At 44.4% G+C, this 26,750-nt stretch overlaps 1 protein-coding gene across 1 annotated transcript; it reads right to left on the bottom strand.

Annotated features, from left to right (window-relative positions):
• Positions 1-3,107: 3,107 nt before the first annotated feature.
• On the bottom strand, positions 3,108-22,791 carry LOC308110124 (high affinity choline transporter 1-like). The gene is made up of 9 exons (XM_080464222.1): positions 22,546-22,791; positions 13,887-14,096; positions 13,402-13,515; positions 12,085-12,240; positions 8,503-8,651; positions 7,823-7,966; positions 6,857-7,010; positions 6,549-6,766; positions 3,108-5,554 (listed from the first exon to the last, which is right to left on the bottom strand). The coding sequence occupies exons 2-9, from the start codon at positions 14,068-14,070 to the stop codon at positions 5,018-5,020; spliced, it is 1,656 nt and encodes a 551-aa protein (XP_080320348.1). The 5' UTR covers positions 14,071-14,096; positions 22,546-22,791; the 3' UTR covers positions 3,108-5,017.
• Between the last annotated feature and the right edge of the window lie 3,959 nt (positions 22,792-26,750).

Below are 26,750 nucleotides of genomic sequence, written 5' to 3'. Positions count from 1 at the left end.
CCCCGCCCTCAGCTCTGATTCGCCAAACCTTCTCGGTGAAGCCAAACGCTGGCGAATAAAAGGAGGAGCCTAAAAATAACAGTTTGTGGTTTTTCTGGAGATTGCAGAAGGTGTCTAATTATGGTTTTCTTAAACACATAAATCTAGTTTTGACAACCTGAAAGCAGGCAGAGCCTCGGCCCCCTACGTGGTCTCCGTCACGTGGGGCAGTCTGAGCCGCTGTTTGGTTTGATAACCGCCGGATAAAAAGGGAGACGTTTCACCACGGTGGGCAAAGTCGGTAATGTTCAAAAGCCCTGAGCTGGAGAGACGGCTGATCAATCTCTGATCAATATCTATGGTGGCCCAGGAGGGCCAACAGCACAACACAACGACAAAAAGCCACGCAAGTGCGCCAGCGGTTGAAGAACAGGCTTTGTTTCCACGTGTTGTTGTGTTGTGCTATTGACCCTTCTGGGTCAACGCAAATATCAGTGATAATATGGTGGAACCTCATTGTTAGACATCAGCTGCAGCAATGAAAAGCCATAAAGAGAAACGCTGTAAACGTCAAGGACTGTGTACTTGGTACATTCTGACTCGTTCTACAGATATTTAATTTAAGATTTAAGAGTCGCAGGAACACTGTTGAACATTTAGCCGAGGTGGTTTATGATATCAGTCTGTCTTGTCTATTTGTGTCTTTGAGCTTTTACCAGGAGTTTTCTTGACCCGAGTCCCGCTGCTTATTCGGGACGTCCAATTTGTTGTTCCTCCCACAGGTCAAAATCCTCCGTGTGAGGTAAATCTGTGACTCTAAAGTGTGTGTGAATGTGACTGTGTGTCAGTGTTTGTGTTGAAGTACTTGAGACCTGTACGGGGTGTAACCCTCCTTCGTCCAGTAGGCTGGGCTCCATTCCTCTTCAAGACATTTAAGTAATAGATGGAAACAAACCTCCACCCCACTGCTTTCTCTACCAATCACATTGAATGGAGACAGAATCGATGTAATCGATGTTTATGTTTCTGGAAGTTAACGTTGCATCAGAGGACAAACCAATAATCAATAACTTTTTACATCTGTTCTTATCTTCTGAACTCCCCACTGAATTGAGAGTTGAAGACCTAAATGTGTCATGGGGTTATCTCTGATCTGCTCCAACATGCCAGCAATGTGACTGCATCTGTTTTAACGGAGAAAAACGCCTTCAAATCCTCAAAGCTGCAATTTGATTGAAGCACAAAGAAGCTTCTGACAAACTTCCCACAGAGAACGATGTCGGGATAGACGGCGCTCTGTTTCCAGATAAGTGATTGGCTGAAAGTGGAAAAGGGGGGCGGGGAGTGGAGTTAGCAGTGGGCCAGCACACAGCTCATGGCAGCTGCAGCCCACCAGTGCATCTCCATGGCAACAGACGCTGATCTCCTTTGCTCTCATCCATGAGGTGCCTCTCATGGGACTTTGTATGGGCCATTCTTTTCACAGTTTTTGGGGATTTATTTGGAAATGGGTAGCCGTACATACATGCAAACCAATAAATAAATACACGCAGACAAAAACACAACCTTCACTCCAGCTCTCGTTGGCGAAGGTAACAACAGCGCCCAGTAGTGGCCCAACATGAAAGCTACATCATTGTCAGAATTTCTGCCTTTTCTGTGTGAACAGACATCGTTTTCACAATGTTGATCTAAAAACGACGGGCTTTTCTGAAATGAAAATGCCAAAATGATGCAGTTTCATTTGAAACGCTTAAAGACCTTCAAGCTACAGCGAATCTTCAGACGTATAGAGTGGAGTCCACACCTTAAGGGGCTGTTTCAACATAGTAATATGGCTAATCAGTGTACTTTGTGTCATCCAGAGTGGTTCAGGCTGCTGAGACCCAAAAACCATGAGAAGCATTCTAGTAAAAATGATTACATGTCTTATACTTGTGTTTCTGCGTGAGCTTTTGCAACCAATACATTCACATTTAACGATTAATTTATTCATACCAATTGTACCTTATGCTTGCCCACCTCGTAAAAGAAGTGAAAGACTCCCCTGGGAAGTATTTCCCAGAGAATTCACTGAAAACAGGAAATTCACCTTTCACAGCAGAAGGTGCACTTGACCTGCGATTGTTAGCCAAACTAATAAAAAGTCCCTGTTTTGAAATGACAAAGCCAATGAAAACGCACTGGACTCAGATTTTACTGCCAACATTTCCTCACAGCTGAAACAGAAACAGTGAGCGTCTGGTCTCATCTCACTTCTGTGGGGAAAACCTTGAGAAAAGAGACACTTCTTGAAAAGCCTTCGCTTCACTTTTTGACAGGAGAGTGCAAATTCCTGAAAAATTGCAAAACATTCCAGGTACTTTACAAGTACTTTTGCATCACTTTAGGTGCTCTATAATCTCAATGCCAGCACTTCTATCAATACAATTGTTTCAGGACTTAATATGAGGCATTAGTAGTGAATAATACAGTGTGAATGATTCTTAATCAATTAAATTGTGTTGAAAGAATTGCTTTCAATCATTTCTATAAAAAGTAGGCAAGAATCCAAATCTATTATTTTCTTTTAGACTATACATAGAGTAGTATGACCTGAATACGGATAAGAGCAAAACTGAGAGGACTTTCCAAATATATTTGCTTCTTCTTTAGTTTAGCCATACTTTTTTTTTCTTTAAGTTCTTCCTTTGTATTCTTAAATAGTCGAATAATGAAGAATGTGTGTATGGGAATAATAATTATGTGAACAATATAGTCTGGTAAACACGTTAAATTAGAGTTAGAGGTTTGCATTTCCCGAAATAAAGTGTGAATGCTGAAGCTGAGGGAAGCTGAACTGTAATGCTGACAAAGCAGAAGGAAGTGATGAGGGATCTTCTTCTATTTCCTTGCTTTGACCTCCATGAGGTGCATCTCCTATCTGCTTTGTATGGGACATTTGTTTGTAATGTTTTATGCTTTATTTGGAATCAGTTAAAGATATGAAGAAGTACACAGCATAGGACTCATCTCATGAACAAGATGCACGTTTTGATATTCGAATGCTTCAAATCGGTTAAAGAGTGCGGGAGAAATAGCATTGCCTTGGATTCACACAGTTAAAGGAGTAAATACGAAGTGTTTTTGGTTTCATCCTTTATTTCTGACAGAACATCACCCCATGGGGATTTACATTCATTGTATACAAAGTAGGACCTTACCAAGTGGCAAGAGAGAACAGCCGTCACTAAAGTTCAGTTAAAGACAACCAACATGCATAATAGTATAAAACCAAATATCGGGTGGAAATATGATGTAGAAATCAACATCGATCGAACCTACTGACAGAAACGTAACTCTAAAGTTCTGACGACGCGTTACTTTGAGTTTACACTCTGAACAACGGGAGGAGAAAATCTACATTTACATTCATGTTCTGTAAAATCAAAAGGTGAATTTATGTGTTTTATTCTAAAAGTTGCTAACTTAAGATAAAAATCTTCTACTGGAGGCAGAGCAAACACCTTCGATAAGAAATAAAAAGTGTAAATATACAAATCACCGTACAGTATGAGAGTATAATACAGGTAAGAAATCACACATAGGAAAGGATCAGACACAGCCAGCTAACAGTCACACGGATTGGTTAAAGCTGTTTATCCGACAAGACACCAGCCCGTGAGGTATTTCAACTCCAGGATAAACCCATTTCTTTTCTACAAGCAGAGGATGTGAGATGAAGCTGTTTCCGGAAACGTTCAGGGCGACGACTCGTGGCAGGAAGTCAGACTTTCAGGTGAATTCTTTTAAATTTCAGAGGAAATAAAAATGATCCCACAGCTTAGCAAACAGTATGAACACAAACAAAAACCACATGATGAGGAAAACGTGAGCAGGAGGAGGAATGAAGAGGAAGAAGTTGAAGACGAAGGGCGAACTTTCAGATAAAACTGTTTGAGGCTCTGTGAACGCCACAATGTGGGAAACATGGACCGAATGACAGAATCGTGAAATCCTCTCACAGGACACGCAGTCAGAGATTTAACATCAGGACGCTCAGAATGCGTTCATGCACGTTGTGCCAGTGCGAGTCTGGATACAAAGAGAAAGGCTAAGAAATTCAGTTGTGAACGAAAAAAGCCTCAGGCGTGTTAAAATGGGAAAAGCTTATTAAACGGGTCAAATATGAAGGAACTTCAACTTCGAGAACTATCACACTAAGTACCTTCAAATCGTCTGAAACTGTGTTTGTTTGTTTTTGGTCACTTCCACTTCAGGAGCTCATAGTGGATTCTCTGGATTCTCCTGAGCAGAGCTCCAGACGGGAAGCTGAAGATGTTCGGTGATGAAGGCAAACCTCTCTGTGCAGACAGATCGTTTCACTGGACAGAAATCCAGACCTCGTGTCCAGAGTGTGAACAACAAAAAATATAAAATGCAACAATCAGTTTGGTGATAAGAAAAGAAATTGATTTATTTTTTTTTTTAAATTATGTTTTCTAAAGATAATAGTTCTCACTAGAGTGAAGTTCAAGACAGCTGACTGACGAGAAAGAGAAAAAATATATAATAAAAAACTCCAAAAGTCTGTGATGAGAGGCTGCTGGTGCATGAAGATCTGGTTCTTTGTTCAGGAGAGCTGCTGAGCTCCACTGTGAAGCTGCAGTCGTTATCGGCCTGTTCCAGCCTGTATGATCGGCCTGTTCCAGCCTGTTTCAGAGAGGAAGACACAGACTCGCTTGGATATTTTTGGCTATGGAAACTTTGGTTGGTGGATTCTGCGGGAACTGATCGCATCTCTGTGAAAACGACGTCCAAATCTGGGACTGAGCAGATTGTGGTTGTAATAATCTATCGACCACAGTATTTATTTGTACAAATATACAAGTCTGTCATTTCTTTATGAGGAGGATTAAAGCAATCAGGAGGTAACAGTTGTATTTCTTGGCGGTCGAATAATTTTTCTTCGGGTTTTGTGCTGAGATTCAACGAGGGAGTCTTTGTTGGGGGGTGCTGACTCCATCTGCAGCTCGTCCTCTCTCCTCTGCGAGCCTCTTCAGCACCTGCTGGTGTCCAGGAGCTGCTTGTTCCCCGACATGTCCTCGGAGTCCGCAGGGTTGACGTTGGACACCTTGGCCGCCGGCGTCTGCCTGCGTTTGATCTTGAAGACATCCCACTTGTCGGAGAGCAGCCCCTTGTTGAAGATGATGGACGTGAGCCAGGAGAAGAGCAGGATGGACAGCAGCGAGGTGACCATGATAGAGGTGCGGAAGGGGAAATACTGCGTCATCTTGCCCTCGGCGTCCAGCCGGAGGCCGGGGAACTTAATGACGGGCGGCAGGCCGATGAGGGGCTCGCCACTCAGGACCCTCATGAGGATCCCCATCAGGTAGCCCACGGTGGCGCCGTAGCCGTTGGACACCTTGAAGAAGAGGATGCAGACCAGCTGAGGGAACATGATGGTGTAGGACATGTCCACGCCCACCAGCCAGAAGACCAGGACACTGCTGTCCAGGAAGGTGAGCGCCGTGCCGGCCACGCCCACCACCACCACCGAGATCCGGATCACCCACTGCATCTCATTGTCCGACGCCTGCAGGGCGAGATTAGATTAGATTAGAATAGAATAGATTAGATTAGATTGGATGGGATAGGATGGGATGGGATGGGATGGGACGGGATCAGATCAGATCAGATCAGATCAGATCAGATCAGATCAGATCAGATCAGATCAGATTGGATTAGATTGGATTAGATCGGATTAGATTTACAGCAGTTTTCAATGCACTCGCTCCCCATCTGAAGTAATCAGCTGACATATCCTCAAATCAGAGGCAGGAGACGTAAGACTCCACCTCTGAGTCTGGTTCTGCAGATTTCTTCCTGCTAAAGAGTTTTTTTCCCTTTCTTGCTGTACTTGCTCACATTGGAATTCTTGGTTTCTCTCTGGATGACTGTGTCGTATTTGACGTTGTCAAAATAAAATGAAATTGAATTGATTTGAATTCAAATGAGACGTGGCTCTGAGAGCCGACAGAGAACCGGCTCATTGTCTGGAACATTCCACCATGGATGAAACGCTCAAACACCTCGTTGTTTCGGCAGAGCAAACGTTGCACAGCGTGGGCTTTCTATACATTATGTACGGCTCAGTGAAGTCAATGGCTGCTTTGTAGCACTAACTGTCTTTGGAGAATAATGAAGCAACCGTAAAGAATGTAGACTGTAAATGTCTTGTAGCTGCCCACCTATGGCTTTCAATGATGACACACATTAAAGGAATTTTGTTTGTTGAAATTCCAAGAAAGGACAGATTTGTGAGCGGCTTCAGAGTCACACACATTGCACAATGAAGGACCTCACACACACACACACACACACACACACACACACACACACACACACACACACACACACACACACACACACACATATATATATATATATAAAATGAAGCATGAGCAATACTGTAAACTATGTAAATTGATTCTCCTGCAGCATTAGAGCCACAAGTTCAACGTTTACTTGCCTAAACTGAACTTCAACTGTACCTTTTAGGTTGTTTTCATTGGTTTCTCTCGCCTCACCTGCTTCCTGAGGATGTTCTTGTAGATATTTGATGAAAACAGCGACGCGGACGACAGCAGTGCCGAGTCCATGGAGGACATGACCGCAGCAGCCACCGCTCCGATGCCGATGACAGACACATACGATGGCGTGAGGAACTGCAGAGCGATGGGGAGGATAGACCCGGCCTGGTCTCGCTCATACGGTGTGGGTAACCCATAGCTGGTGGAGTTCCAGTCTGGGTGCAACATGAAGGGAGAGAAAGGAAACCTGAGTAACACTGAGCCAGCGGGAGACTTGTCCTGGGGCGAAAGTGAAGAGTGTGTACCTGTAGAAGCAGCCACAGCCCCCACCAGGATGGAGGGGATACCCAGCACCAGGCAGAAGGCAGAGGAGGCGAAGCAGGTCACCTGAGCCTGAGAGTAGGATGAGGCCGACAGGATTCTCTGGTAGAAGGCCTGGTAGGCCAAACCGCCCAGCGCCTAGTACACAGGGTTCACACACCACACAGTCAGTTGAATCCGCATCGGTAAACCCATTTCACCCCGGTTGACAGGGTCACGACCAACATGAAGAATAATCCCGTTTATGTAATTTTCATGAGCTACTAACTGATGACTAGGTTTCTGTGAGGTCGTTACTTTTATCAAAGATAAAAACAGTTTCCAAACTGACTTCTGAATGAGCCAAAGCTGTTATCATTCCCACTGACCTCCTGCGTACTGGAAGGAGGAGTGCTTCATTAATCTGGATTAACTCAGTTTCACTGACAGGCACAAGGAAGCTGTCCGACATCAATATTAGCATTAGGAGCCTTAAAGACACATTACTTTTATGGGACCTGGTAGTTTATCTCAGCTGTTTTGTTGCTGTATTGGAGGTAATCATTAAATTCTAAATTAATTTCATCCAGATTATAGAGCATCTTCCTCCTCTAACAACCAGATTATAGTCCCATGGGCTGCGCCAATGAAACAACCAGGCAGTTCTCATGATTGGGTATGGGACGTAAGCTCAAGTTGATGGCCCTGTTGCTGGCCACCTTCGATGAGGGTGTCAAGCTGAAACATCCCCTGATTCAAAGGTACATGACTGATCCAGATTATAGAGCATCTTCCTCCACTAACTTCATTTGAATTTAATGAGTGAATCAGACTGGCCCACACAAGGCTGACAGCTCAGCTATGTGTCTATTGAGGTAACTGTAATCAGGGACTAGTATTAGTATTTTAACACAGATTAGGATTACGTTGAAGTCTTCTTGTATTCGTGCGTTGACCTTCCTTACACTCACCAGCACCATGAAGTCGTCAAACCACTTCCCAGCCTGATTGAGCTCCACCGTGCCGACCCAGGGGGCCTGGAAGGTGTGGTTGTAGGCCGTCAGCGAGATGTCCAGGGAGTGAGGGTTGGTCAGCAGGAAGGGGACACACACCCACTGTAAACACAAACAAAACCACACAGCTCATCAGATTAGAGGGCCGGGAGGGGAAACCCAAAAGTTGAAGTCAGAGGTGTGGAGCTCAGTGGCTCACATTGTGAGAACCTCACAGGGGTTCATTGTTGACACATTCATCGCTCCACAAGATCCATTTGCTGCACTTTCTTTAAGCTGATGGAGTTTTCCTGAGCTTGTGATGGTTGTTTTCACCAACAAATCCTTGTAAGTGTGAATAAATTCAGTCATTTAGGAAAACTACCTGCTAATAAACAGCACGTGGCATTACCAGTTGAGTCTTATCTCCTCGTCTGAATCAGAACTACTGTGACCTCTGGGTTCAAGGAACTTCCATTCCGCCTGTAATTCAACCAGCTCGCAGAGCTCACAAGCGCCACTGAAACTGTATCTGCTTATTTGGTCCCGTTTGTGTTTCTTTATGCGGAGTGAGTCATCTGGTCCAAGCTTCGGTGCCGTTCATCATTGACTGAGGGATCGTATTCTTGGACAAACAGCTGTGTGTGGACGTGACGCACCAGGCTGATGAAGATGAGGATGAGCTGGATGACGTCTGTGTAGGCCACAGAGTAGAGCCCCCCCAGCAGTGTGTAGATGATGGCCACCACTGAGGAGATGAGGATGGAGTAGATGTAGGGCAGGTCCAGGATCACGGCCATAGTCCCACCTGGAACAACACAGCAGAGAGGTGAGGGTCCGAGGAGGGTTGTCACCACTAACGTACTGACATCTGCTTCTACAGGTTCATGCACACACACACACACACACACACACACACACACACACACACACACACACACACACACACACACACACACACACACACACACACACACACACACACACACACACACACACACACACGCACACACATGCATTCATTCTCATTACAGATTTATAAAGCTAAGATAAACCTTGTTATATTCTACTTTTAACAGTGAAACAGTGACACACTGAATCTGTGGTCGTTCATTTCAAAGCTACATTTGAAGTTTTAACCTTTAAAAAGCACCCCGGAACTTTTAAAGAGCAACAAGCCAAACTGTAAAGTGATAATGATGAAATTAGAACAGAACAAAACAGAAACGCAATAACAGAAGCAGCCTATTGATTGTGACGCTGAAAATAATCCCTCTCAAGTGGATTATCACCTTTTCAATTTTCATCATTTCAATTACAGTGTAAAAGGATCAAAAGAAAGGTAAAGAGGGAAAAAAAAGGAAAAAAAAGTTTATAAGCAAATCTAAACAAGTGAATAAAAAAAAGGACCTCTTGTTACTCAAACAAGACAAGCAAAACATCACTACCTTCACCGTCTCTTCTCCCACATTGCCAGGGTCGCCCCAGCCGCGGCCTGCAGCCACACCACAACAATGCCCTTAAACAGAGAAGTGTCAGATCGCCACCATCGATTGCCACTCAGCACCCTGCTGACCTCTGACCCCCCCACCCCCCCGCCACCCCCCTCCCTCCCCCCACCACCCCACCTCGTCCGTCCCTTTGCCCCACTGTTAATGCATCGTCATGCAGTGGAGGCCCCGTCGCTGTGCGCTGACCTTTCACCCCGTTCCTGGATTTCACTGTGTGAGTGTGAAACACTGTCGAATCCATCCACTGCATGTTTTCTAATGAAGGGCAGTTCTTTGAAACCAGACGCATTTTATCAGTCATTGAAACATTTGATGTGTTTTTAGGGTTTTTGACCGGAGACACTGGGAGTGGGATGATTCCCACCAACAATAAAACAAAACCTAATTAAAGATATTGAAAGTACGAGCTCTCTGCTCACACTTCCTCCAAACTCAGCATGTGGCGCCTCATCCAGGCAGACAGCGCTCAGGTTGTGAAATAGACGATAAAAGATTTTAAAGCGGCCTCAGAACCCCGCCTTGTAATTTTACCGATGATTTAGTTTAGTGATGTTTTTGACACGCTTCCAGGAAAGCAGGATCTGTCAGCCGAGAAGCTTCTGGAGCCATGCGCGAGCTGAAATCCATCTGCACTGAATGTGGACCTGATCTGCTGGAGTCTGGAAACACACTCAGGAGAAGCTACGGGACCAAAGTCCGGGAGAACCTGAGGCACGACGCCACATAAATCACTGCATTGTAAATAATTCCCGGGTGGTCTTCTCCTCCCAGATATAGCATCTGATCTCTAATCTCTGTCTCTATGCTGAGCTCTGCTCTTCCCCGCCGGGCTAAATTAAGGAGGAGGAAAGGTGGAGCGATATTCAGGGGCCTCTGGGCTTTAATGGGCAGCACCAGCGATGGACAGCAGCAAAAAGCTGGCTGTGTTGTTTTTAGATCTTTGTCACACACACACACACACACACACACACACACACACACACACACACACACACACACACACACACACACACACACACACACACACACACACACACACACACACACACACACACACACACACACACACACACACACACACACGTCTTTCACCATGACTGTGCATTGTTGAAGCTTCACGGTGACGGATAATGCAGAGTGTATTTTAAAAGTTAAACCTCTTAGTTTACGCTACCGATACACACGACAAAGGGTCTCCCTCCGGAGTGTCAAGTTTTTCTGCGAGTGTGTGAGATGGCGAGCGACGTCTGCATCGCGGTTGAGAAAGCGAGGATGGGAGGTTTTACTGAGAAGCGAGGGGTCCCTTGACTCTACACTGGTTTAATGTGTTTGGACGAAAGCGTCTCGGGAACATTCCTGCGTCGCTGCCCGTCCTTTTGAAGAGCGTCAGCACAGCTTTGGTGACTCCGACGCTTTCTTCACACTTCAAGTTCTACCTCGGAATCTAACGCTGAACGTCCGTCAATAAGTTTTGGTTTTGAGCTACAGAACAGAACTAAACAAAAAAGAAAAAAACACTGATCACCTTTCACAATCAACAGGCTGCTCGATGTTTAACCCCTTTTCTCAATTAACACTGGAAAAGAAGACAGCATTAAAAACACACACAGAAAAACATGATGAGCACACACTTTTTTCTCCCCTTCACACTCGCACGCTATAGAGCACATGCATAACACACACACGCGCAAACACCCACACACTCAAAGCATTAAAATAAATACGAGTGATAATAGAAGCACTGATCAACTCCGCTCTTCAAATAAAACGATATTCTCACGATAACGATCCACTTCTAATGGAGACAATGAAGCACAGCTGCAGTTATTTTTACCGACTGACCCTCATTTGTTCTCATGGTCGTCGACAACATTTGTGTTTTCATTTCAGTGCAGTGGAGTTGGACTTGAGTGGCTTTATTGCCTCATTATGATTAAAGTTATTTTATTGAATCGATTTCTGATTTATGACTATCTAATTTAAAGCTGAGCCAAAGCTTGTGTGGCTTTATGACTTCATAAAGTCAGAATAACAATAGAACTGAGTCATTGTACTTTTGGTTTCTGATATTAAAGTTTGACTCATTTGAAATTTCTGGAGGCGCAAAAGCACATTTCGAAAAAGTCAAAAACGGTGTCTTCAAATTAATTCATGACCCCATTATTAAATCAAGGGAACCTGATGTTATGTATAATATCCAGTAAATGTGTAACCAAGCACGTGTGGCTGGAGTACTTAATACTAAAATTATGACGCATTAGATTCTAGATTTTGCTGTGAAGTCTTTGTATTGAATTAGTTAACACCAAGTCACACTAATTTTGCATTGTTTATAATAGAAATTCACATTTTTGGAGCTGTGCATTCTTTTTTTTTTAAATCATAAAACAATAACTATGCTGTAAACAGTGTTATTTTCAAATACCATTAAACTGTAAAAACAACGAGATTGGTAAAGAAACCTCTTTTACTGTTTCCGGAGACGTTTATAGTTAAAACTTGACCTCACGATGCCATCAGGTTGTTTTTTTGACCTACTTTCTTTGAATACTTGACAGTAGTACTGATATCACCAGATTGATGTCAGAAACGCAGCAGAGCCCAGCTGGTTTTCTCCTCTGCGGTTATTTTACGCCATGTACTCTGATCTCTGGGTGCCTGCATGATTGCATAACTATGTGCATGCACACATTTCAGTGCCAGGCACTTTTACAGTGTGAAGTAACTTACCCAGGCTGACGAGGGTACGTGCGACCCACAGCACATCGGCCACCCACGCGGGAAGGATGAGCGCGGTCGCCAGGGCGTTCCCGTACTTCTTTTGGAAGGGGTCCATCATCGTCACGTACTTGTTTTCTCTCATAGGCTTAGCGAAGAATAAGCCACCTGCGGAGGGAAGGAGGACGTGAGCCCAACGTCTGATTCCAGAAAGGGTGACAGTTTTAACACAGGGCTCTATTGGTGCCATTTAAAAAAAAAAACAGATGGGAATGAGAGGAAGAGTGAAAGAACAACTGAGTGTCAACAATAACAGAGACAAGCGTTCCTTCCAGATAAAAACAAACACCTTCCGTGGAGCTCATGGGTCCACTCGGCCAACAATGGACCCCAACACAGCAGGGAATATTATATTTCCTGATGGGAGGTCAGCGTTTCCCCTTCCTATAACCCTCGTGCTTCACTGTGACAAGCAGGGCCTGTTGCACTTTCACCCTCCACCTGTTGCAAATGTTTACAGACGGGTTTGTCAGTTTGGTGAAATCAGGAGCTCCAGATCCAAGTGGCTGGGTAAACTCATCGCTTTGCACCTGTTGCCTTGAGTTCCAATCCTAAACTGATTTCGCATTGCGCTATTTTTACTGTGAGCAACACTTTAATTAGTGTGTGGAGTCAGATGGTATGGTGGTGGTGGTGGTGGTGGTGGTGGTGATGAGGGTACTGGTAGTGACCCTTCTGGGAACTTCTGCTTGAATCTGATGATGTCGTCATTGCATTGTGCAATCAAATGTGTCTGAGTTGATTAATGCTTTAAGTTCATGATGAGAAGAGCAGGAGACGCTTGAGCGTTTGGTGACAGATCGATGTGAACGCCGTCATCCCACTAAACTTTCACGAACCATTAAACAGAGGGGGCAGGAAACTGGTGATGAAACATTTTCTCTTTTCAATATGTGTCCCGATTTCAGCAACACAAGACGAATAACAGAGAAGAACAGAAATGGGATGTGTTGCTTCATGAAGAAGGCCGAGGATCACTTTGAGCTTTCCTGTGTGCAGTTTGCATCCGTGCATCTCTTCTCTCTCACTTCCTCTCAGTGTTTGGTGACCATCACTCGCTCAAGATCACCCAAGTTAAGGCGGCTGTGATTCAGTGAGGAGAGCTGGTCGTCTCCCTGGTTGGTGGTTTGATTCACCATCTTACCCTGACAATGTCCTCAAGACACTGAACCACAACGTGTCCCTGAGGTTTTTCTTTGGATCCCTCAAAGCAGGGATTCACTAACTTTTGACAATTGTAAACATAGGCAAAGGTGTGGATGTACTAACCTAAGAAGAAGGTCACAATGTAGGGCACAGGCATGAGAGCCCACACGGCGCCCAACGTCGGGTTGTACGTTGCTTCAGCTATACCCAGTATGAAGCCTCCACCCACCCAGGTAGCTGCAGGAAAAAGAAGCACATGTCAGTTGGAGAAATATCCCACAGACACTCACAAACCTGTGATATGATATTTTACACATGGAAATGAATAGTGTTCAATGGAAGATCTGACGTTATTAAAATATGATCGGAAAATGTTAGAAAACATAAGAGTTTCTAGCATGCCCAGCAGACCTGAAGAAATATACATTGCTTTTGTTTTAAAGGCTTGTTTTGGCTTTATTAGAGATAATCTATGACGAAAGAGACATGGGGAAGCTCTGATGTATACAACATTATGATATTCCAGTTTTTAACTCCATGTTTTACCCACAAAACATTGGAATTGGATGACTGGAAGTGACAGCCCAACCCCTCCCGACTGCTTTTACCAGTTAGAGTGAAGATTCCAACAAGCAGGTTGATGTTGCGTCCGGCCAGCAGCGTGAACACCATGCCATCCCCCGAGCACTTCTTCTCCTTCTTCTTGGAGCGCATGGACGCCCAGATGCCCGTGCCCAGGACGAGCAGGTAGAATCCGGCCATGACCACCAGACCCGGCACGTTGAGAGCCATCCTGAACTACCGTCTGTGTGAGACTCCTGTTGACAAACAGAATGAGGGAAACATTAAACATCTGTGGCGAGAACAGCCACAACCAGAAAAGAAAAACTCAAGTTTTGTTTGCCTAATAGAGTAAAAAAGAAAATAGAGTCATACCAGTGAAAAAAGAAGGGTGAGAGAGGATGAAATGAAAGTTTAATCCTTCTTAAACAATCAAACGAACAAACAAACAAACAAAAAAGGGCCACAGTGGCAAAAAAAAAAAAAAAAGAAGAAGTATCAGCATCTGAGATGAATGTTTCTGCTTGCTGGGGATGTGGGGACGGAGGTGAGGAGGGGGAGCTAGAAGTTGGTCAGAGGAGAGAAACAGTGTGGAGGGATGGAGGGGTGAGGAGTCGAGCAGGCGTAAGGGGTCTCTCACCATAATACTGGTCAAAGATGGTGGACAGATGTTGTCCCCTGTCTTCGGCGGTTCGGCGCCCTGAGTTTCGACCCCAAACATCGGGAAGTGAACACATCTCAGAGCCATGTTAGTGTGCAACGGTGTGTGTGTGTGTGTGTGTGTGTGTGTGTGTGTGTGTGTGTGTGTGTGTGTGTGTGTGTGTGTAGTTACTGCGACTCTATTCTGAACATCTCGTTTTTAATATCAGACATACAGTAATACAGAAAACAGTGGTGGACACCCTTAATATACCTTCACATCATCAAAACAATATTTAGTCGTCCTTCCATTAGCATGCAGTGGAGCTCTAATGCTGCTTGGCATGTTCCTCCACAAGTCCTTCAAACTGTTGACGGGTTACGTTGTCCTATTCTTCTTGAATTGCGACTTTCAATTCTTCTAATATCTTTGGTCGACACTTTGAAACAGACCTTTTGATAATCCACCACAGATGCTCAATGGGGCCGGGGATTGAGATGGCCCCTTTCGGACCAGGACATTGAGCTCCTGCAGCCTGCAGCCACGCCACACTGGCCCCGGAGAAGCAGCAAGGGGGACAATCTTGTTGAAACATCCAGTTTTGACCTCGACAGAACAGTGCATGTGCCGAAGGGAGCATGGGGGTTTGGTGAATGACACAATACTTGTTCAATGAGCCATCACAGACAGTGAGATGACCAACACTGGCAGCACTCGTGCATCCCCATACCATGATGCTGCCACCACCATGCTTGAGAGTAGGTATACGCAAGAGATAATGCTTCATTTGGCCATCTGTGAAGCTTCACATCAGCAGGAGGAAGACAAAGCTGGAAACTGGACTCATCTGAACACAGACTCTTCTTCCATTTACTGGCTGATCAGTTCTTGTGTATTTGGGCCCTCTGCCTCTCAATGACCAGGGGCTTCTTGACAGCCTTGAGCCATGATCTTATAACTCAGCTGCGTACAGTGCCGGTGGAAACCTGGACACCACTTTGGTTTGACCACTAATGCTAGAACTCCTGGGAAGTCATTTGCCGGTTGTCCCTGAACATGTGGATCAGGATGCACCATTTCTTTGCAAAGAAATGCATTTTCATGCATTTACATGAAAAGTTGCATCAGTCTGATGGCTGCTTTGCACACTGACGTGAATTAAGTTAATTTACTGAGTCAGCTGTGGCCAGTCCATACAATGTGAAGGACTAAAGAGTTCTCCTGGTGAAATATTACAGTCAAGCATTTCTCTTTTAATACTTTATTATACACAGGGAGTCATATATCATAGACACAGGGATATTTACAGTATAAAAAAAAGACATGGCTCTCTCCCAGTGCAGTTAAAAACACAAAGCATCCAATAAAATTAGAGGAAGAAGGAATGCATGCACGCATATACATTCAGGATAACAAGGGGAAAAAACAATTGTAAATGTAATGGACGTAAAATAGGGGCAGGAGGTGACTGTAAGTGTGTGTGTGTGTGTGTGTGTGTGTGTGTGTGTGTGAAGGCATGGAAGGAAAGGGTGAGGAGTTTGGGGGGGGGGGGGGGGGGGGGGTTGGCTCACAGCCAAAGTCAACAAATGCCTGAAAAGCTCCATCATGTGGGCCATGTGTTTTGCTGTGCTCTTTAAGGATGTGTAGATCTGCCCAGTGCACATACCAAAGACTTTAAAGGTTTCAAAACTGCAGCTTTAAGATACAGCTCTGAAGGTCCGGGCCAAAGCCATATAGGCTCCATGAAATCCGAAAATTGCAAACACAACTGCAAAACATTACAAGTCATGGCTCCATCCCAAGCCACAAATATATAGGCAGAAAAACATTTATTTTTTTCTATACGGCATTGTGAACTTTTTTATGGCGCCATTATGCTCTGACAGCTGTCGTTACAAGGTACACGTTCTCCCGGGTTTCATTGGGAAGTGTGAAGCTTTGAGTCCCAGTTGGATCTGTTCACAGTACAAACAGACCATCTTAACGCCTCACCTCTACTCAGTCAACTCCGACCCCGTGAGCGATTCCACGATAAAACTTCTTTCCGGTTCTTTCACCAACAAGCACTGAACTCAAAAGCTTCCCCTCAATGTGTAACTTCAACAATCTTAAAAGTCACAGCCTCTCACATTGCATGAGATGAACGTAAACATTCATGCCAGCAGGCTGTACGAACAAACGCTGACTCGCAGCCGGCGTGGTTGCGCAATCGCGAATTGCGCTATACAGATCGGGGAACAATAACCCGCCCGAAACTTACACACTGAACTTCAGCCTTGTGGCATTAATTTGTTTGGAAGGAAATCCCCAAAATCAGAAAGAGGAGAATATGGACGAGGTCGTGGCTCGGAGAGAGAGAGGACAACCTGGAGGGTAATGCCGCAATGGGAGCTTGAATTAAGTTGTTAGCATCTATTAGCATCTATCAGCATTCTACGTCAGCATCTACTGTCGTGGTTTTTCATTTTTCAATAATACACACTCAATGTACACAAAACAACCAGGAAGCAGGTTGTAGCAGCAGCTACGATCGCCCCGAATATCTGACACGGTCTGGTATTGATCGCAGACTTATGATCACCAACTCGGCCGTCTGGTGAACCGAGCACACGGCGTGATGTTACAAACATCGATTAAAGCCACGACCACCGATTTACTAATGATTCTCCCACAATCCAATCTTTCATCTCGGACGGCGGAATATCGTACAGTGTATGGGAGACATTAAGCGTTTGTTGGAGAATGTTTGGCACCTTTTCAGGGACCAATGAAACATTATGGGGCTTCATGAAACCACAGGAGTGTAACATGTCTCTATATGCTTTTTATATCAGCTTGTGAAAGCAAAATAGCAGAATAACTTCTGAGACTCCTGAGATATTCATCCTGAATAAGAATAACAAAGTTTGACATGATGTAGGTCACAAGTCAATCAAAGTTTGAGGCTTGCAAGTGGTTTTTAAATGATAATTAATGTCAATGGATCAAAGATAACGTTTAATGAGGAAAATGTAAGCGCCACCTACCAAGTGGCGCCCTGCATGTAAGTCTACGAAAGTCCCATTTACACCACAAAGTTTTCACGTGAAAACACAAATCATTTGCCAGACTATTGTCAGACTATTCAAACGGGGCCAACTCTTCTCTGTAACAGTATGTAAGACATTTCACAGAGCAAGGAGAAGCCTGGAGTCTCTCTGTAGGGATAAACTGTACATGCCTATATTGACCTCTTCTAGAGTTGGAAAAAAAGAAAGAAGCTCTCGCTCCCCTTTTTTCTTACTATGAATAATATCACACACACACACACACACACACACACACACACACACACACACACACACACACACACACACACACACACACACACACACACACACACACACACACACACACACACACACACACACACACACACACACACACACACACACACACACACCCTCAGGTCCAAGCAATACATTTTTCCAGGCATTTTTCTTTGATAGCAAAACAGAATACGCCCGTCATTCATAATGCTTTCAAAAAACAGGATATGCCACTGTCAAAGATCAGCACACGCAGTTCACCCAACGCACCAAACGCGTCAGACGTGTCAGACATGCCACAACAGCTACTGTCCAAAATAAACGACACAAGGAATAAGACTAAAGATGTTGTACATCAAATGTAAACAATGTAAACATAAAAACTATGAAAATAAATAATGTGCGGAGTAAGGGTATGTTGGTGTGACTCCAACACCCGAATCTCCTGCCAGAGGGCAGCAGCTCAAACACCCCCTGTCCTGGGTGCATGTGTTCTCAGGACGCTGCGAGCCCCACTGAGACAGCGAGTTCTGAAGAGGTCATCCAGGGAGGGGACAGGGTGCCCTGTGATTTTTTTTGAGGGCAGTGTTAATGACCCTGTGTATTGCCTTCCTGTGAGCCACAGTACAGCTGGAGAACCACGCAGAGCAGCAATGTGATAAAACACTGTCCATGGAGCAACGGTGGAAGACAGCCAGCATTCTCAGAAAGTAGAGATGCTTCTGGACCTCCTGGACGACCTTTAAGGTCTTAGAGCTCCAGGAGTGGTCTGCATCAATGTGCACACCCAGGAAGTTGAAGCCGACTTCCTCCTCCTGAAGTCATCACTTCTTTGGTCTCAGAGATGTTAAGGACCAAGTTGCTGGCTTCACTCCGCCCCACCAGTCTCTGAATCTCGTCCCCGTATCATTATATATTATCCCATATAATATGGCTTGCCATCCACTGAATGCCCAGATTGCTTGCAGCTTTAGGAGTCTGGATTCAATAAAAAAAAGATAGATTTTTTTTTCATTACTTACTCTTATAATTGATTTAAAAGAAGTGTGCTCAGGCAAGATTTAACTTGTGTGATTTGTGGGCCACTTCCAGTGCGTCAGTGCCATTAGAAGAGAAGCCACTCCAAACAGGATAATGTTCATGGTCACGTTGAGCTTCCTTCATTTTCTCAGAATGAATTTGTCATTCGTCTGTAACGGCAGTCCCCATAAATGATGCAACAGCATCCCAGCGCCCCTGCAGACGGGGTCATGCTCCTATCTTTAGGCTCTGCAGCCATACATGGGCCATGTGGGCAGGTTGAAAAGAGGGCAGCCATTCATTCACTGCATAACTGGGTTTCACCACACTTGAATGAGCAGTACTGATATTTATTTGTTGAGGACCAGATTTGTGGTTGCCAACTTCTTTCAGAGGAACGCTGCCAGATTTACTCTAAGAAAAGCTGCAGACCCTTTCTGCGATCCCTGTTATGCCAAAGCACTAAAGTGAAGTCAAATGCTGGACATACCCACTCCCGCCGACGCCGAAGAGCAGGAGCCTCCAACCTAAACCAATGAGCAGCTGCTCCGCTCCCCGTCTCTACAAAGTGTTTTCTGTCACACCTTTGCCAAATTGTTGCTTCTATAATAATGTAGGATTATCAAACGTGTCGAGGGGCTGACACGGACACACACCGGCCATGAATTCTGCTGATTTATGTCAACGCTGCCACACCTACACAACACAACCGACAAGGTCACGATGAAGAATCGATGACGTAAAACGCTCCGGTCTTGACATGTGTCCCACCTTCTGGAGGTAAACTGGGATTACTGGTAGCTCGCTCTGTGTGTGTGTGTGTGTGTGTGTGTGTGTGTGTGTGTGTGTGTGTGTGTGTGTGTGTGTGTGTGTGTGTGTGTGTGTGTGTGTGTGTGTGTGTGTGTGTGTGGTCAAGGAGGCTGACCGATAGGACGCACGGATACACAACAAGATGGTTTTACGGAAACATTATCGACTCAGATATCAACCACCCACATGACGATGTGCCCATCATCCGGCACATTCGCCACTTCAAACCAGTTTTCCCACTCATCTGCAAACTTGTAGATTTTCACGGCTCCTCCTACAAACCTACAGAATATATTCACAAAATTCAAGGTCAGATATTTTTAATTGTCATTGTAACAAGTCCGAGATTTAAAAGTGCAATCCCACCTGTGTATGGTTTATATATAATCAATCAACATTTTTAATTTACAGTCACTTTTAGAGGCAATCAATATTGATAATAGTAGAATTCATCATTACATTTTCGGGAGGAATTTGTGTTGAGATTTCTTTTTGTGATAATCACTCTAGAATTTCATCTTCCATTCCTTCAGCTTTCATTATTAAAACGTGTCTACGTGATAAAACAGCAGTTTGCGTGCGCCTCCACTGATGTAAAATGAAGGAAACAGTTGATAAAACTGATCAGTTCTGATCGAATGAATGGATCAACTGCAGTTTGGTGTCATAAATGATTCCTGAAACATTCACCTTGGGATGTTTGGGATGGGAAAAGCATCCAGGCTCCTTCTGGGTTGAAACATTTATCAGATTGGGCAGAATAATTGCTCATTTCTTTACATTACTTTCAGACAGATTACAGTAATTAAAGGACAATAATAGAATATGTGATTAAGTAGTTTGACTTGATGACAGGAGAAGATCATCTTGGGCAGATTATGGAGACTTTATGAGACTTCTGCTTTTCTCATCGTCACACTTTGATTTTGTCTCTTACTTGTGTATTTATAATGTTAAAGACGATAACATGTCTGATCACATTCACTGTAAAACTTACATCCAGCAGATTTATATCGAATTTCATTGTTCTGTGTGATTTTTGGTTAATTTTACATTTCAAAACCATTTTTGTGGAATATCACCAGATGGAAGTCAGCCGTACAATGCCTTCAAAAAGTATTAAAAGTTATTATAAACAACGGTGAAGTTTTATTTCTCTTAAGTGTTTCAGTAAGAGCTGTTCAGTTTGTCACTGGTTTTGAATGTCATGAACTGAAAGCTGTACATTTACTTTTTCTACAGCACAGCAAAGGCTGCAGGTGTTTAACGCTGACATGTTGGTATAGTTCAGGATTTCCTGCTCAGGGGCCACATGGCTGATGGTCTCTTTTCCTTTTTCTTCCTTTTAAAAACATTGTCTCTGGCTGATTGTCTCTTTGATTACACCATCTGAGGAAAGACGTGAACTCCGGTTGGTATTTTGTTTCATACAGGGGCAGAAGCATTTCTTGGCTTTTCTACAAATACTCCTCTTCCTCCTCATCCCACCTCATCGCCTCTCCTCCCTCATCCCTGTCTGGGTAACTTTCCATTTGCACACCGACTCTTCTGACTCTTCTCCAACGCGACCTCCTGCAGTTTCTGCAAGTCTAGTAACGCACGCAGGCACGCAGGCACGCAGGCACGCAGGCACGCAGGCACGCAGGCACGCAGGCACGCAGGCACGCAGGCAGGCACGCAGGCACGCAGGCACGCAGGCACGCAGGCACGCACGCACGCACGCACGCAGGCACGCAGGCACGCACTGAAATAGGAGTAATACTGAATAGATAAAGAAGTAGTGAGTCTAAAACGGATCGAGTTTCACACATGTGCCCAGGCAACAGCAGTAAACATCACATCAGCTACGCTCTGCATTTCTGTGTCCACTGAAGTGTGTTGGAGTGAAACTTTTATTTTTATTTTTTTTTCAGTTTGTTCATGATGAAATTAGGGGGGTTGGTGAGTATATGAAGGGTAAAGCAACAACAGGCTCAGTTAGAGGTTAAACTGAAGCTAATCTCTCTGGGTCCCATTGGAGTTGCCTCAGCACAGCGGGGATGACTTTGATTAAGAGAGAAGAACTTGAATGATCAAGAAAAGAGTGAGGAGAGAATACAGGCTGATAGTGAGGAAACTGAATTAAAAAAAAGAAGGGAAAAAAAAAAAAAAGCAGAAACAGAAACAACTACCAGAAAAAGACCACGATTTAAATAACAAATCAACCCATAGAGAACAGATTTCTTCAGGATAGACAGTATATAATACAAACTGCCAATATTCACCGGTCCAGTACAGCCACTTTAAACATCATATCATAGAATACATATAATTTTCATCAAACAGCTTTCTTCCAAGAGTTAACAACAGCATTTAAACATGAGTCAGCAAAACACGAATTAGATCAATTTACAGAAAAGTCTCTCTTAGTACTTCTCAGACACAGAGAGGAGGAAAATCACAGCTCATAAAAACAACTGATAGCGAGGATACAAACATGCAAAACAAAGATATGGTTCTGAAGAGCCAGTTTGGCACCGCAGGAGTAGTAATGCCCCCCTCAGAGCTATTTCTAGGTTAGGCATGCTCTCTCTCTCTCTCTCTCTCTCCTCTCTCTCTCTCTCTCTCTCTCTCTCTCTCTCTCTCTCTCTCTCTCTCTCTCTCTCTCTCTCTCTCTCTCTCTCTCTCTCTCTCTCTCTCTCTCTCTCTCTCTCCTCTCTCTCTCTCTCTCTCTCTCTCTCTCTCTCTCTCTCTCTCTCTCTCTCTCTCTCTCTCTCTCTCTCTCTCTCTCTCTCTCTGACCTGATCTGTCCATGTTAAAATATCCCTTGTTGCAAGTTTTACATGCACACAGCTTTTCAAGAGTCAAAAAAGGGTTTAAAAAAATACAAAATCAGAGAGCATTAATTAAAAGTGAGCACAGGAGAGTGAACGATGTTTGGATACATACCTACGAGGGTGAACAGTACGTGTCAGCTCTTAGTGATGGAGGCTATTCAGGGAAAGAGGCCCAGGTGATAATAAATTCAGTCCAAGATTCATAGAACCCTTCTCCTTCTCCACAGCGTTGGGATTAAGCCAAGAGGTTGAGAGCAACACACACAAACAAACAAAAAAGTATTTTGCAGTGAAGAGGGAGATGAGTCTGAGATGAAGTTCAAAGCTTCAGTGTGGACGGATGGAAGTCTCTCGAATCGACAACCGCTTACCCCCCTGGTTTTAAAGCTCCCAGGGTGGGAGGGGTCAGATGTATACAAAGCAGAGGGAAGCTGCCACAACAGCTCCCTGATTGGAGACTGTGCAGGGGCAGACCGGCCCTCCTCGCCTTGGTACACAAGGATGGCTTTAAGTGTAAGGTGGCACTGGCACCACAGGGTGAGTACACAGCAAGCACAGGGAATCACTCTGCTGCCTTTTGGACACAGCCACTAGATGGCAGTGTGGAGGGGATGGAGACCAAAAAGCACCAACGAAACACAGCATGGCGCTGACAAACATAGGTATCAAAAACATGAAACACAAATGAGTGAATGAATTAAAAATCTCATTTTAAAATGCTGGCAGTAGTTTGGGATCAATTTATAGTAGTACATTTGTTTCTTTATTTGTACAATGAGTTGTTGTTTCTGTAGCCCCCCCCACCGGCCAGCCCAGTTGGTAGAGCATGAGACTCGCAATCTTAACGTAGTGGGTTCATGTCCCACGCCGGGCGCCACCTTCCCGTGGGCTCTCCACCTGTAGGAAAGGTTCTTAATCAGTGCTATGTGATCTGGGTGACGGTGCTCAGACTGCCACCCATGTGACCTGGAAACGGATAAGCGGGAGAAGATGGATGGATGTTGTTTCTGTCCTATTCGCTTCTATTTGCTGCATTGGGGGGGCAACTATCTAAAAAACGCTCGGGCTCCGTCTCCATGGAAACGAACATCAATTCCATGACAATGCCACGTAAACACAAAACCTTTCTGATAGGAAAACACAGCTACGATGTTCACGAAGCTCTGATTGATAGAAACAGCTGATTCTTATTCTGACATTATCGGCTGTTTCCAACTGAGACTAATTGATTGATTGATTAAAATCCACGATACTCAGCTCAGTGGGTTACTCGGCCACACTGCTCAGGAGGAAAACCCACTGCTTCTTGAAAAGCACCCTTTTTCCCTTTGACCGTGTTTCTCTTTACCTTCCCTGACGTGAACTGACCCACGTCTGCAGCTCCTATCGACAAAACCTCATCCACCAGGCCTGAAACGTTACCAGAAGTGATTTACTCCACTTCTCCATCCATCATGTCTCACCTACACGCTGCGTTTCACAGCGACTGTACCGCCCGCATGACGAATACCACCGAAATCCGCGAGCGGCTGCAGCGTGTGGAGGAAAACATCTCTTTCCCCACTCAGTTGTATTGGTGTGTGTGTGACTGTGGGCGTGGAGCCTCCCCACCCGGGACCTCCACAAAGCTTCGCCTGTTCTGCCCTCATGGTTTAATGCACACGTGTCGAACTCCAGGCCTCGAGGGCCGCAGCCCTGCACGTTTTGCATGTCTCCCAGCTTCAACACAGCTGATTGCAATGAGCAGCTCGTTATCTGGCTTTGTGCTGAATGTGATGATGAACCATCAGGACATTCAGGGGAGGGAGACATTGAAAACGTGCAGGGCTGCGGCCCACGAGGATCTGAGTTTGACACCCCTGGTTTAATGCATCAAGCAGTTAGTAAATCACATGGGAAGAGCCATACAGAAACTACAGAGTCACAGAAGGGGAGCGAGAGTTGATTAAAAAAAGAGAATCCAGTCAAAGATTTTTCAGACACTGTTCAAATATTCTCACATCAGTGGGGAAATAAAAATAAACCGTTTCACATTCAATCACTGTGACATACGTGTGAAATCTTTTCCTTTTACAGGAGTATTTCAGCAAGCCATCGTTCAGTGGACAAACGAGGATGACATGTACCAACCCCAATCAGATAAACAACACAGCCATGGAAATCCAATCCAAGACAACTGCACATACTAAGAGGTCCGTAAAGATTGAAACTACCACAAAACAACTCTTTTTACAGCTCATATAATAAAACTCCTGACAGAGAGCAGCACAGCAGCACCACGCATCAACTCCACCTCGTCTCGGCTGGAATTTTCCCGCAGTCACAAGCATTTACCGGCGGATTTGTCCCGTTTGTATTTTTTATCTTTTTTTAACATTGTGTTTTTTCTGCTTCCACCAACAACAAGAACAGCTGTGAGGAGCAGAGGGGACTCTGTCCCTTTAAGAGTGCCTTGCCTGTGAACATGAACAGATCAGGAGCTCTCCACTTCAAGTGTGTGTGTGTGTGTGTGTGTGTGTGTGTGTGTGTGTGTGTGTGTGTGTGTGTGTGTGTGTGTGTGTGTGTGTGTGTGTGTGTGTGTGTGTGTGTGTGCTCTATCTGATCAGACTTCTCTTCCACTCTGTCTTGCATGCTTTTCAGCTCAGCTCACTCTCTATCTCTCTGAGTTCTGTTTTCAGTTGTTTACATCTCTTCAAGTGATGAGCGACTTTTTTCTAGCATTACAGCAAACTTTCCATAATTTCTGCTTTGAACCCGGCGGCTTAAACAATGACGGTAATTTGTGGATTCTTTAGGGGTAAATGAGCTTCACTGAATACATGGGTGATGCGTTCAGGTGCATCGCGTAACTCCACCCTGCTGCACTCCGGGGCGGACCAATCGTCTTCCTCAGAGGAAAATCTCCTCTCCTCAAAATCTCAATCAGCAAATACTTTATCAACAGAGATAAAACCCTCAGTGTTTGTGTATTTTGGCAGTAATTCGCCTGCCCTCTCTCCCTTTCCCTCTCTCTCTCTCCCACTTAAACCTTGTTTAAAACTAGTTTTTTTCTTAAACAAACAAGCAAAAAAGAGAACTCAACCCCACAGTGAAATTCATGCCCTATTACAACGCGGACACCTCTGCCTATAGACAAGCCTATACTGCATATGTACAAATTAATCTTTTCTTTTTAAATTTGGTGGGTGCAGCTTGAGTTCATTTTTTATAAATAGTGTACACTGTGGGTCAGATTTACGAGATCATCGACAACATCAACATTTTTCACAATTGCACGTTTAAATCGCGCAATACATTATATTACTGTACCGGAAGAACATATCCTGAAAGCTCAAATGAAATTGTTTTCAGTAAACTGCACCACATCCCTGTCCTGTCCATTCCTACAGGACCCCAGGCACTGCTGCGTCAATTTTCATCAGGATTCACAGCAGCAATTTTGTTCACAATCAAACACTAAAATCACATCTAATGAAAACTGTTGCTGTGAAGGCAGATTTTTAAAAGACTGAAAAGAACTACGCACCGTCTTTTCATTCTCTTTACAGACATTTACGCAGAATTGTGTGAATGCTGAAAGAAATCGCAAAATTACTTCTCAGTCTTCTGTGTGTTTTTTTGGCTCACTTCATCCAATTTGGCCTTTCGACGATCGAAACGTGCAAAAGTGTATTTCTGCATAACTTTAAGCTATGAAAGTAGGATTTTTGAATTTGCTGTTTGGTTAAAGTTCCAAACGCCAACGGCTAACGGAGAAGATAAAGAGATTTGGTTGCAGATTTATTGTCAAAACCATTTTCAAAATGGACTTTTCCAATCGCACGGAGATCCTGTGCAAGTTACTAGCTCACTACAACTTCCATGGCCGGATTCAGGATTATATTATTTGCCATTATATTATTTTCAAGACCCCGAAAAGCTGACGTTTGTCACCCTCCTTGACCTCCAGAAGCTTCAGGAATAGCAGCTGCTTTTTTTTATGCAGCTGCAGCAGAAGGAGAGTTGTGAACTCCTCTTTTTCTTTCCCATCAATAAAGGTATTTACTCGGGCTACACGAGTATCTATCTGTGATGCAATGGCTCTTTATACTGCGTTTCTGCATGACAATATTGTTTTTGTCGCCATAGAAAAGTTATTGAGGGGTGGATTGACTCAGACCAGCACTAGTGAAGCCCTGGGTCTGAGATGCGCGGCCCGCCACTGGTATCCATACGACACTCCTGGGCTCACTTCTGTGCGTTTTCCATAACTTCCCCTGATGATCCCGAAAATATCTCCACTTCTGGCTACGGTGTTCTCCTTTCCTAAAGTTGTTT

The sequence above is a fragment of the Lipophrys pholis genome (genome assembly GCF_963383615.2).
Source record: "Lipophrys pholis genome assembly, chromosome: 5".
In the NCBI taxonomy this organism is placed as follows: Eukaryota; Metazoa; Chordata; class Actinopteri; order Blenniiformes; family Blenniidae; genus Lipophrys; species Lipophrys pholis.
This window is presented reverse-complemented; position numbering and strand designations above follow the sequence as displayed.